Below are 13410 nucleotides of genomic sequence, written 5' to 3' on the forward strand. Positions count from 1 at the left end.
CTGTATACACATTTTGGGCTTCATTCCCTTAAAAGAAGTTAAACCAATGTGATAGTTGGTCATCAAGTTCCATGGCAATGGAGAAAAGAATCAGTCATCAGGACATGTGTGAACACTAAAGAAATTGATAATGTAAGAATGGCTAATCCTTTTCTACACTATACAGTCACATCATATCTATTCACTGCTTTCTACATTTTCGGACATTTAGCAAACCTTGTTACTAAAGCACCTTAGATGTCACAATTTGGCACTGATCAGCTGCAGAGCAGTTGTAGAAATTTTACCTAACCATAGGCTCTTGGTCTGTCATCCAGACAGTACACCTGATTCAAAGATTTCAATCAGTAAAACATCTATAATATCGATTTTGACCAAACATTCTTTTAGCCTGAAAACAGTTCCCAAAAGCTGATCTTTTTAATTGTCCTTTATCAGTAGACCACCAAATTGTGGTGAGAATTGCAATGACTTCATCTTCATGTGGTGCATGACGGTCACTGAGATAAGAGGGTAGCATCAGTGCTAGCATTTACCCTGCTCCATAAGATACTACTAGGTTTCCTTTTCTCTAAACTAACTTCTGTCATCCATAAAACAGAGGACAATACTTTTATTTGTTCTTTAATATACAAATACATATTTAAGATTTCTTATTTGAAGGTGTATAGCTCTTCTAGGTGTTGACTTTTGTATGTTTGGCCACGAAATATCTTTGGGTATAATCTTTCTTGCAATGTATAAATATCCAGTCATTTGTCACGAGCATCCTTGGTGATGAATTATCTTTACAAAACCTTGCAGAGAATCTAGTATTGTCATTTTTTGCTATCATGTTTGCCCTTTCAAAGAGCACAGGCCATCAAGCTTAATAGTTCAGCTATTTCATTGTTTTGCATCACTCAAGGATCTTTCACAGCTTCCTCTAGTTTGCTAGTTTCTTTAGATCTGTTCCAATTTTTCAGCTTTATCTCATAAATAAACTCTTTCCACCTTAACTACTTGCATCTATTCCATTCCTTGATGGTTGTTTTCTATGTTTGTCCTCTATACCTGAGGACTTTTATGGGCCCTGCACCTCTTTTCCTGGAAAACACATCTTTCATAAGCGACCAAACCATCCAAACTGGTTCTTTGAACAGAAAGATAATATAAATTACAAACCACTGAGGCACTAACAATATGAAATAACACTGTTAGAAAATTCACCAAAAGCTCAAAAAGAATTTGGATTTGGATCAGGATTTGGATACATACCAGCTACCAAACCATCCATTGCCAAACTGATTCTTTGAACAGAAAGATAATAATATGAAATAACACTGTTACATAACTATATATATATATATATATATATATATATATATATATATATATATATATATATATAGACACACACACACACACACACACACACACACACATGCGCGCACAAGCAAAAGCAAATAGTGTAGTATCAGTATGGGTTGTCATGAAGAAAGAACACAGGAGATCCAACAGCAATTAGTTTATCATATATAATTTCATGAGTATCTCTAGAATGAAGCATAAAACTTATAATCAAGTGAACAATTTTTGATATTCTTAGTTTCTTCTGATGGTAAGTAGACATGTTATATGATGCCAATTGGTAGATGAGGGTGGCATTAACAATTTCAATTAACATATTGCATATTCCATTACATGTCATTGGGTAAATTAAGTTTACTTGCTAATCATAAGGAGATGAATTTAACAGGTTTCATTTCTTAATTAGTACATGAAATTTCACATATGATGAGGGCTTCACTTTCATCTATTGAACATCCATGAATTTGCACGTGTGTGAGAGCTTTTGCAGGGAGAAAAGGCTCACTCCAGATTCCAAGCCATAATAGACTTGTAAATATATAGACGGAAGCAAGCAAATGCTTCAGTTATCTAAAAAAGCATATGTTGACTCAGAGATACAAACTATGTTAATTCAAGTTTGGCTATGACGTAGCTCACAGCTTTTTTATCTCCTGCAGATACAGATATCCTTCATAACAAACTTCAGATACATGGACACACATGCCATACTTAACAAAGTTTCCAGCCTTTTCCATCTGAAGATGAAATCATGCTGCAAAAGAACTCTTAATAAAAATAAAACAAGTGACCGGCATGTTGTCATTTCATAACAAAAAGTAACTGTACCATTTAATATAGATAAGTTAATGTGAAACAGTACTTAGATCAAAGTTGATAACCAAATAAACTTCAAGAAAAAACCTAAGATGATTATTCAGTCCAATAGACAGATGGGATAGACATACGGGTCTGCTTTGTTGATTCGGCATATTTCGCAATAAAAATGGGGTGGAATTTCAGGCAGAGCACCCTCCATAGGATTTTCAGGTATAATGACACAATTGAGATGTTGCCAGACTTGGCATCGAGATTCTTCACACTGCAATTAGTAACAAAAAGGACTTCAACATGTGAAGGGACAGTAAATATAAATTCCTCAGAATCCTTTTAATTCATTAAAAGCAGACAATTAAAATTGACAGAATCATATTTAAGATTGCAATGCTTCATGACACAGTTTAATAACCAACAAATTAATAAATGGTTAGCAACAGCACAGGAATACAAGGTATGATCTTTAAACACTGATCCTTTTTCATAGAATCTAGGAATAAGAAAAGCAATAAAAAGACAAGAATTGAAGAAGCAACAATGTTTTCTCATAAATGATAGTGCAATAAGTTTCTGCTCATTGTATATTTTTTTAAGGTAAGGTGAATGTCACACGGGCAACCAAATAAAAGTGACCCAATGATACAGTCCTAAATTTACGGTTCTTCGATCTTCAAGGAAGATGATGGTTTAAGGTGACTGTTGCGTATATTTTACTTAATACAATCTAAATCAAGTACTAAGTACAGGTACCAGTGATTCTAGCAGTACATTACCAGCACAGTGTGAACTAGTACAGTGTCACACCATACCAACATGCAATTTGCCTCAGTGCCAGCATACCAAAGAACCATTGTACAATGTGTCAACACAGAACATTATCAAGGGGCAGTTTGGTACCAGTATATTGTTAGTATGATATGGCCGATAGGGACCAGTATGTGCCAGTACTCTAAAATCCTTCACCCAAATAAATTGTCATAGAGGAAAAAAAATCTCAGTTAGGCTGGGTAAAAACCGATCAAGATTTGTTGAGCTCATATATGTTGTAACAAGATATGTATTATTCAAGTTAGCACAAGCCCTGGTGATCCAAATCCAACCTAAAGAAGCAATGGTTCAGGTTTAGCAACAAGTCTGCGCCCAGCAGGTCTACAAGTAGGCTTAAGAAAAGTAAACTTTTGAGGAATCTAGACATGGTTAGAGTAGCCTTGTCCCACTTCAACTCCAAATGGCAATAAGGCAATGTCTAAAGAGCAAAAGTCATTTGCATTGCATAACCAAGTAGAATGGCACATAAAAATATCTTCTGCTTGCAATCCTCACTCTCAATTTATTGCTGAAGATAAATGCACTAAACATATAACACCTGCTTCAGCAACATGCGAATTACTTCAGCTTCATTCCTGAGTGTCTTCTTGATCTTTCATCCCTTCCCCCACCGGATCTACCTGTTTACATATAGGACTACAGTTGGAGATGTGCAGAACTTCTGATATATGTCATATAGTGTCTTACAATTAGTACCATGTCATGGCCTCACCAGCATGAATTGGATGTGCATGTCTTCATAGGCTCTGTATTAAATATGTATCAACAGCGGCACTGGTTAGCATACCATAATGACCAATGCCTTATGATACAAGCCATATGTATCGACAGATACAGAGAGAACTGATGTTTATCAAACCCAACCTCTAAGTAATGCATGTCAAAGAAAAGACAAGTTAATAATGTGATTTTGATGTAATATCTTGTAAAATTCATTGTGGATGGTGCACATCATGCAAAATTAAGTATCTAGTACGGACCTATCTAAAATGGTCTTTACGGAAGAAAGTAATAGGTTTTTTTTCATGTATTTTTTGATAATGAATTGGCAAGGTTCCATATCTCGCAATACTGCAAAATGTGCCTGGCATACAAACTTGGTGCTGGGTAAATACGTTGCCTCCCCTACATCAATACTCAGACAATCTTGAGACCTATCTTCTCTTCCAACTGTTTTCTTGGCTCCCCAACTGGCCAGTTCATTATCCCCGGAATACAGGTTGAGAATCAAAAACCCCTTAGTGCTAAACAAGTAATAATAACATTTACACCTAGACCATTAACAGTACCACATAATCCTGCCCACATGATTCATGCCCACACGTCTTATAACTCATAACACTTGTTCTATAAAGATCACCCATATTCCAAATCCTATCAGTATAAGTCGGATTTGACAAACAAACCCAGCCAGTAATCCACAAGAAGAACTTCCATTAAAAAGATCCTTCATCTCCATCCAATCTAGAAACATTGATTTGCCTTGATAGACCTTTTGTCTTTACCTGGGGAAATATTCACTGATGCATTTGAATTTGTGACAGCTATTGTGACTTCCTCCAATCTACCAAATTGATGCCAAGTCATAAATGCTGATCATCCAACTTATGGCTGAACAATCAAAATTATCATATCCAAATGCAAGTTAACATAGACAAAAGCAAAGAAAATTATTGTACAGAAACAGTTTTCATGGTCATGCTCCAGATAGCCAACTAACTAACAGATACAATGATGCTTAACCCTTCGATGAAACCATTGAAAAGTAAAAATGGGCACCTTACCTTAATCATTGACTCCATGAACAAGGAGCTACCACAAGGGCAATGAACCTTCATCTCCAACTTGGAATAATCATTTACTTCCTTCTTAGGTTTCACATTATTTGCTGAGCCACTCTGGTTTCTCGGTGCTAAATCAGCAGCCCCAGGAGCACGCATTTTTCTGCGAGAAGATGAAAACAAACAAACTAAGCACTTGACAAAGGTTTTCTAATGAAATGGAGAATCAACGTTGTCATAACTAACAAAATATATTCAAAATTGGAAATGGATGTGAGAGCCACCTGTAAGTGTCATCAATAATTTTTGCAACTTGTTCTTTTCCAACAGAAATCTTCGTTGCCCAACCATGTGACTTTGAAACTATAAAAGAGAATACATATAATGAGGATGTGATCTGAGGAAAAGGGGCTCCAGAAACTTGATAATAAGGCATAGAAAGGCCCCTGAACATGTAGCGAACATAGATATTATGAAGATATGCCAACTGTACTGCATAATTGAAAAGAAGCTTCTACACTTTGTTCTTACAACCTAGAAACTGCATGTACAAAGACATATGCAATTATACATATATCTACACATGCATGACACTAGATACCTGTAAGAACATACATGCCTCTAAACATGTATGCAAATCATACACATGCACATGTTTCAATAGAACTAAGTAATACATGTGAATAATCACAAATCATTGTATAGATCTTAATTTTGCAGTGTTATTGTTTGATGCTCCATCATGTGAAGCACTTCCAAGCAAGGTTAGCCAAACCATGTCAAACCAGCCGGTTCGGGGCATACGAAACAGACTAGTCAGTTACCAACACGGTTCAGCTGGTTAGTTCAGTATATAATATCTAAGTTTTTTCAGCCTTCGATCAATCACTCAGTTTCAAAGCCCTTCATCCCTGAAGCCCTAATCCCTAAAGCATTCTAGGTGAGTCCCACCCCCCTCTCTCCCCTCTCTCTACCCCAGCCCATCGCTAGGTCTAGAGCTCTCAAAGCTTCTGCACAACAGCCCAACTTCCTCCCTCTGTTTCCCTCCTCTCCCTCTCTCTCCCTCATCTCTCCCTTGGTCCATGTCACCGACTCCAGAGCTCCCAAAGCTCCCCCCCAAGGCTCCAACCTCCATAGCCCCTTGTTCTCACTCCCGCCCTTTCTCTCCCTCTCTCCTCATCCTCCCTCTGCCTGCTTTGGTATGCCCCGGAACAGTATGATACAGACCTGTACCATACCAAACCGGGACCAAGCTGAACCAATCGTTGGCCGGTACGAGCCTCATACCATTTCCATGGACCTTGTTTTCAAGGGCTTCCACTAAATAGAGTTTAGGCACCAGAGTAGAAGAAATGCATAACAAAATTATGATCAAACTACTACAATATATTGTTATAGAAAAGCTAGAAGGAACCGATATAACCAAAAAAGGCAGTAAAAATATAGACGTACATAATAAGTGAGACAAAAATTAACAGGAAATGATTGATTAATACAAGAATTTGAATGAGAAGAGCAAGAATGCTAAACAAAAATAATCCACTGCCAAATCTAAAATAGCACCTGAATAAAGGGTTTGACTATCAAAACTTGTACATGCAAATACAAATACGGAACTGCAAAGTCATCCTTAAACAATGGACCTAAACTCCAGAGCAGATAGATAATAATAGAAACTCAGATTTCCCTAGATGATAAGAAGCAATCAATTTCAAGCTTCCACATATGGTTAAATCACTTAGACTCAAGCATGCAAAAGAGAAGTGAACACTTAGCACCAAAAAGAGCATTCTTCATGTCTCCAGCATCATTTCGATTCACGTGAATTGACATAACACAAACAGAGTTAAAAAAATTATGGAAAAAAAAATACTAGTATGTTCGTCCAATTTATTGTACAAACATATACCTGGTTCATCTGAAAGTAATGCTAAAATCCTGTCCGCAAGTTCCTGCACAATAAATAGGAAAAGCACATCAAAGGGCAAAAAAGTATGAACAGCATACATCTATAGGGGTCAAAATGTTCTTAAAACAAGAGGCCACGTTACTTAGGTGCTCAAGCCACATACATATGAAAATTTGACATATCCAAGTGAATTACTAAAAAGCGCCACTAACATTTCATCAAGCTAAAAAACAACATGCAAAATGTCATACTTTTAAGAGCTCTTTAAATGTATACCCCTGTAAATATGGTTTATTACATATTGACCCTCCAAAAATTATACTTGCATCCATATGCCTCAAATCATCCTCCTTTGCAATTATACTCCTTTCATTAGATTTTTGATTAATGATGTTTAAAAATAACCATTTTAAGTATAAAAGACATTATCTCCCTTTTGCATTAGTATCCTAAAAAAAATTAATATCTTAATTTATAACAGAGAAAGCCATATTTTTGCATAATTTTTTTATGAGTATTAATACAATAAAGTCATTTTATACTTAATACAGTCATGTATTAACACCATTAGTCAAAAATCGAACGAAGAGGATATTCTTGCAAAAACAGGAAGGTTTGAGGGGTATATACAAAAAGTGAGGTTTGAATGGTAAAAATGAATAAGCCATATTTGCAAGGGTAAATAAGGGAAAAAAACAACTATTTCTAAACATCTGCTGAAAACTTTCTGGTAAATGAATTACAGGCAAGAAATTATTTATATGTAATACTTAGTATGTTATAAAAATTAAGCTTATAAGAAAGTGGAAGAATAGCTACATGATATCTGCATGATTGCAGAACATATTGTAGGAGACAATCTAGTGGGAGATTCACAACGAACCTAAGAGGGAGATCAATGAACAGAGCAGATTGGCTTTAAATGGTTTATAAGCCCATTTCTAATCGTCATGAAATGTCAAAGTTAGACCTAATTTATCTGTTGGTCAATTCTTTATTTTTGTAGGTGATTCCACTATTAGTCTCTCATTGATTGCTAAATAGCTAAGTCAGGAGATTCTTCTTGTCAAATGACTGGCAATGAAAACAAATACTTGGAGAGGCAAATAAGGAGCAAATAAGAGATAAATATTTTGCCTGCAAAGCATTAAACTTTTCCTCTCTAATTGTGTAAACTAGTGATTTTCAGAAATAATAATATAGAAGTGAACAAAAACAACTCAATCATATTCTCACCGCTTTCCTAACAATTTTTTAACTCAACAAAAAAAATCTATCTTTTTTTTTTGGGGTGGGGGGGTTCTTTACTGTTGTTTTAGCATTCTTTTCTTTTGCTCTCTCAGCAAACAAACAGAGCCTTATTTATCTATGCCATTTTCTTTAGATTCCATGTTTCATTCTTGTTTTCAACTCAACAGCCTTCCACCACCTTTATTAGACAATCCTTTCTCTCAGGTACTATTTCTCAGTGATAAAATCTGTGCATGTGCCCACATATGCAGATGTGGTCCATTGACTGCATTGCACTGCCTATATGTGGTTATTATACATGGTGATATCGCACATAGACCAAACAAGCAAACCACTTAGAATTGTGGAGGCATGTGAGACCTGCTTAGCATTGTGAAGCTGCATATGCTAGCCTGTTTAGCATTCTGAAGCCACATATCCGCCCCACTCTTATGTGGGTCTATGCGATGGTTGTGTTTGATGAAGGTTCTAGGTAGGCTTGATACAGAGTTCTAATGATGCTAAAATGTTGATGATGCTATAACTATTGTTATAACATGTAGGTACCAAGTACTTACCAACTATTAGTTGTTATTGATATTAAAATTGTTTCCATCCATCCAAAAAAGTATTACCACCAATACCATTGTTGTTATTGTATTTAATGTATCACATTGACTTCTAAAGAGTTAGAAAATGGTATTATATGTATCAACCTATGCCGCCCATATACAACATATGCACTATGTGGCCCCTTTGCAACCACATACTGCGGCGCCTTTTAAAGCACAGCTACTGCTAGTAATACTAAGAGAAAAATATAGCCTTGAAATAGACAACTATTTAACAATATTTCTGCAATCTGACGACCAAATGTAATTTTTATTCCAGAGTGTCGTTCGTTGTGTACAAGCTATAATCCTAGGTACAATTAAGCCAGAATTCACAGCTGCAAAATCCTGACAAGCCATTTAAATTGTTGCAAGTACACACTGTATAGCACAAGAGTAACAAAAAAGTACATTGACATGCAGATCAAAGAACTGACATATATAGCAAATCAATTTATCGATATTTTCCCAGCTAACCTGCTTCTTCCCTTGTTTTGCCAGACCAAGTTGAGTCAGGACATCTTTAAGCTCTTTTATCCTGAAGTATGCCAATTTATCCTGAAATAAAAGCAAGCAGTTTTGAATTTAACAGGAAAAACGAAACATTGTTTACTGAAGATTCTGCTTTATCAAATGATGTCAAACCACATGAAGCACAAGCATAAGCAGATCAAATAAAGAAGAAGTTTATTTTATATTAATCTCGCCAGACTTAAAGAAATTAGCAGCTCATTGACAATTTTGAGAAACTTCAACTAGCCAGACATAATCAAATTTTAAGCCACCATTCCATTTACAAGGTAGGAATAACCAACTGGCTTCATGCAAGGCAAGGTTCAATATGTGACTTGCTGGATTCAATTGTGTAGCATATTGCAGTTGTCTCTTTAACAGTCACTTGATCACTGCGAAGTTTGACTCCGGGAGAGCCAAGCAAAACATTGCATGTCTTGTCTAAATCCTGACTACATTGTCAAGTTTCTGTGATTTATCACAATTTGCTTTTGTAACTATAAACAAAACCATAGAACCATGTCACAAATATTGAAGTTGACTCTATGTATCTCCTTTGCTAAAAAATTCTATTTCAGGCCCAAAGATCGAATTTCAACTTAGTTGACTGTTCTCGCTTTCAACCTAATTAGCTCTTCTTTGTTATATCTGCTACTTCATTTCATATGCATTCAAAGGTACCTTTCTTATAAGAAGTATGACCATAATTCAGAAATCAAAAAAATGTGCGAGAAAATGTAATAGAAGAAGAAAGTCGCTATACTATTTTCCATTTCGCAGGCTTAGATTTTTCATACTTGCATGTAACTTTGACTCCTTGAACATGACGATTATGTGGGTCCATCACGTTGTGTGTACTAGATATGCATAATATATGTTCCAGAATTTTGTTTTATTTACATCTATACTTGAAATCCAGATCATGCAGCTGCAAATGACTTTGTTCAACTGGTTCTAGGAAGAGAAACATATATCCACAACTCACTTTGCGATGAGTATTGGACAATAACAAAAGAAGTAGATACGTTTAGCAATCAACCATCAAACCAGCAGCATAGCCCAAGTGACATTATAAATTAGTTCAAAAAAATCGTAGATGGTGACTTGATCATGAACGTGAAGGACCAGGATCCATTGAACCACTTCTAGCTCGTTTGGAAACAAGGGCATTCGACTTCTTAATATAATAAAAGGACAATTCGTCAGAAAACCAAGAATCCATTCATGCACCAATTCACCTAATCACCAGGAGGATGCACCTAATATGACAAATTTCAAGCATTCCCTACAATCAAACACTTAGAACTTGCTAATGGATACACTTAGAACTTGCTAATGGATAGACAAAGAACCCTCACTTAGAAAGCCTTTAAGTAAAGAAAGTAACACAAGGACCGCAATAATTCAAGCATCTGCATGTCAAAGGAGAGCTACTATAATCTTCGGACCTCCTGCATTACACAAACTTGAAAAATTATAGCTACGAAAGAACCTTTGACGTAAATTCCGCCCATATTTATATATTTTTAAAAAAAACATGGTACGGCAATCTGATTTCAATCGCACTTTTCTTGTTATTTTCCAATCAAAACCCTAAAAAGCACCCGAGAATCGATAAACCCCAACCCATCCCAAACTAAACCATCCAGTTCCAAACAATTGAATAAACTTTAAAAAAGAAAATCCAACATACCATTAAAATTACAAGAAATCATTGTAAAAAAAAAAAAACAACGGCGATAGAAGAATAATGAAGATGAAAAACAAATACCCTGCAACTGGCCACCAAGTCCATCGCTCTTAATCACGCACGCCAGCGCCGTACCAAGCCGAAAAGATAGCAGATTGTCCACCTCTCCGGTGCGGTCTCAATCTATGTGCTCCCACATGGATCAATCACGGACGGCGGAAAGAAAAATTGGAATCCAGCCGAACTGTCTGTCGCGAAACCGGAGAGCGCAAAGATTTGAGAAGGGAGGCTCCGCCTAGGGCGAGACGACGCAGCAAAGAATCTCTCCAAGAAACCCTAAAAGAAGAGAATGGATAGCTAGTTCTTGGAGAAGGGTGGGAGCCGGTGGATATAACCCTACGGAGAGCATCCAAGAAGGTAGAGAGAGAAAATGGGGGAAGAGAAGCGCGAGCTGCGACTGGGCGCTGGTCATTTAGCGCCGAGCTCTTCCCATCGGTGCCGTGTTTCCCCTTCTCTCATTTGCTTTTCTTTTCTTCGTACCTATATATCTTTCTCTCGCTCCACCGGCCTTTTCCCTTTTTTTTTTTTTCTTTTCTTTTCTTCTTCTTCTTTTTTTTTTTTTTTTTTTTTTTGTGTGTGGGTGTGATTTTGGGGCCGCACACGTCGAAGGCGCAGGCAACGCGTGCGCGATCACCGAAGCGATACTAAGGATATGATGCGGACGTATACGTGGATATCAAATCGGGTTTATTCCGCCCCGTACGAGTCCGCTTCGGGATCGCGTTTGGTTAAGAAGTTTCGGGAGTGTTCCGTGTTCCATCCGACACGCAGTGTGATTTTTCCAATGAGCCCTTGCCTTTCTCATATATTTGTAATGGGGCCCTAGCTTTTCTATTCCACTACCCTTCTTTTCCTCTTCGTTATAAGACAAACCATGCTGGCTTGATCTTGGTTGGCAATTTGCTTGTTTTCTGTACCGTTGAGATGGAATTTATCATCCACACCCTCTCTCTCCATTTTTATTGGGAAATTTTATTATTTATTCTTTTCTAAAGGTGATAAATCAACCCACCAAAGTAATAATAATAGTAGTAATAAGCCAAAAGAAAGTGCCCTCTGACTGTGTCTCCATAAGGTCCCTGACATCATTGTGAATCGCAGCCTTTAAGCCCTGCGAAGCGTAAAGTTGGAAATTTTGCTGCAATTGATGCTTTGTTTGGCCATCCAAAAATATAAAATATCTTTTTCTCAAGCAAAACAGAATTAAAATTAAAACTTTTTTGATTGATTGGTAATTGTTAAAAGCAAGCAAGAAAAAAGTTAGTGAAGAAATTTTTGTTTGTTTAGATGGATAACTTTCATTTTAACTAAATTATATATCTACAAGGGATGTTTTCTGCTTTCGGAATCAAGATCGAGAAAGTGAGAATAATAAACTTTCTCTAGTCAAAAAGATAAAGATCAAGAAGTTTCCTTTGATTGGCTGCTGTATAAAAATTAAAGACAAAGTTGGTGGAAAAAAAAAGACTTTTCCTCATCTAGTAAGTTTTATCTCGACTAAACTTTCTAACTTTCTTTCTTGAAATTACTATTTATTAGAGATAGAAAATTTTTAAATAGAGAAAATTTTCATCCCAACTTTTATCTCAATTAAAAAATAAAAAAAAAAAATCTCACTACCAAGTATCGGAAAAGAAAATTCAATGTATCTAATTTATTCCTTTCACCTTATGAACTTGAAAAATTGGATATAAAATGTTTTCAAAGATATTTTCTGGAAAATATAGATGTGCTCTACAATCAAATTGACTTGGGTCACCATCATTACCTTCAATTTCTACGTGGGCCAACTCCTTTATTGACGATGATGAAACAAGGATGATAGTATGACAACATCCATGCCGGCCTTGACAAGGGATTGTGGACTTGGTCCTTTATTCCATGAAAAATGTTATAATGCAGTGCTTTAAGTAGTTTTTGATTTCACATAAATAAATGAATAGGGGTCATAAATAGGTTGAGTTAGATGTGTTAGATTCAGCTCCTGTTAACCCATTTTGATTCATTTAATAGCTGGATTGAATCATGACCCGACCAATTTTAAGTCGTTAAAACTCATTTAACCAGTTTAAAACCCGCTTAAGCAATATAGCTATATAACCTAATTTGGCTAATTATTTAGACAGGTTATACAGATCATATTGGGAGACAAATTTAACAAAAAGATAGAGTCATGCCATCAAAGAAGGCTAAATCTTAGCTTTTGAGCAAAATAACAATAAATTGATTATTAGCAAGAAATTGATGGCATGTATTTTATTTGTTGCATGATTGTCAATGCAAACCCTCTAAGATCGGTCCTTCTTGGGAGTGGATATGGCTGGTACTCCACATGGGCTAAAGCTCTCTCAAATGAAGCTCATATTAAGCCATCATTTAATCCATTGCTTTAATTTTTAAAACTCATTAGTAGGTAAATGGCGTGCTGCATGTCTCTTATGGATGTGAGCCCATCTAGTAGATGCTTGGGGACCACATCCTTGAAATCTGAGAGAAACTGCTCTGACGGATGCCCCTGATCACTTCAGAGGGTGTCTTAGCTTTCTGCAGACACCAAGACAAAGACAAAACCTGTCTTCTTCCCCCCGGTTCTCAAATTGCTAAACGGACATAAATTGGGGT

At 36.3% G+C, this 13410-nt stretch overlaps 1 protein-coding gene across 6 annotated transcripts in view; it reads right to left on the bottom strand.

Moving 5' to 3' along the window:
- The window catches only part of LOC105045818 (E3 SUMO-protein ligase SIZ1), a 28252-nt gene extending 16984 nt beyond the window's left edge, over window positions 1-11268 (bottom strand). For 2 of the 6 annotated variants that reach the window (XR_832141.4, XM_073258490.1), the window contains exons 1-6: window positions 10810-11267; window positions 9003-9083; window positions 6685-6727; window positions 5060-5138; window positions 4779-4938; window positions 2298-2431 (exon numbers count right to left, since the gene is read on the bottom strand). Coding sequence is in view for 5 of the 6 variants with exons in the window: in XM_073258490.1 (XP_073114591.1) it covers window positions 2298-2431; window positions 4779-4938; window positions 5060-5138; window positions 6685-6727; window positions 9003-9083; window positions 10810-10833 (521 nt within the window). In the remaining variant the exon portion in view is untranslated. Of the gene's footprint in view, window positions 1-2297; window positions 2432-3532; window positions 3615-3690; window positions 3741-4778; window positions 4939-5059; window positions 5139-6684; window positions 6728-9002; window positions 9084-10809 lie in introns of those variants that run through there. The other 4 variants (XM_010924232.4, XM_029264794.2, XM_073258492.1 and 1 more) reach the window with 4 other exon arrangements.
- Between the last annotated feature and the right edge of the window lie 2142 nt (window positions 11269-13410).

This window comes from Elaeis guineensis, chromosome 5 (genome assembly GCF_000442705.2).
Source record: "Elaeis guineensis isolate ETL-2024a chromosome 5, EG11, whole genome shotgun sequence".
Lineage (NCBI taxonomy): Eukaryota > Viridiplantae > Streptophyta > Magnoliopsida > Arecales > Arecaceae > Elaeis > Elaeis guineensis.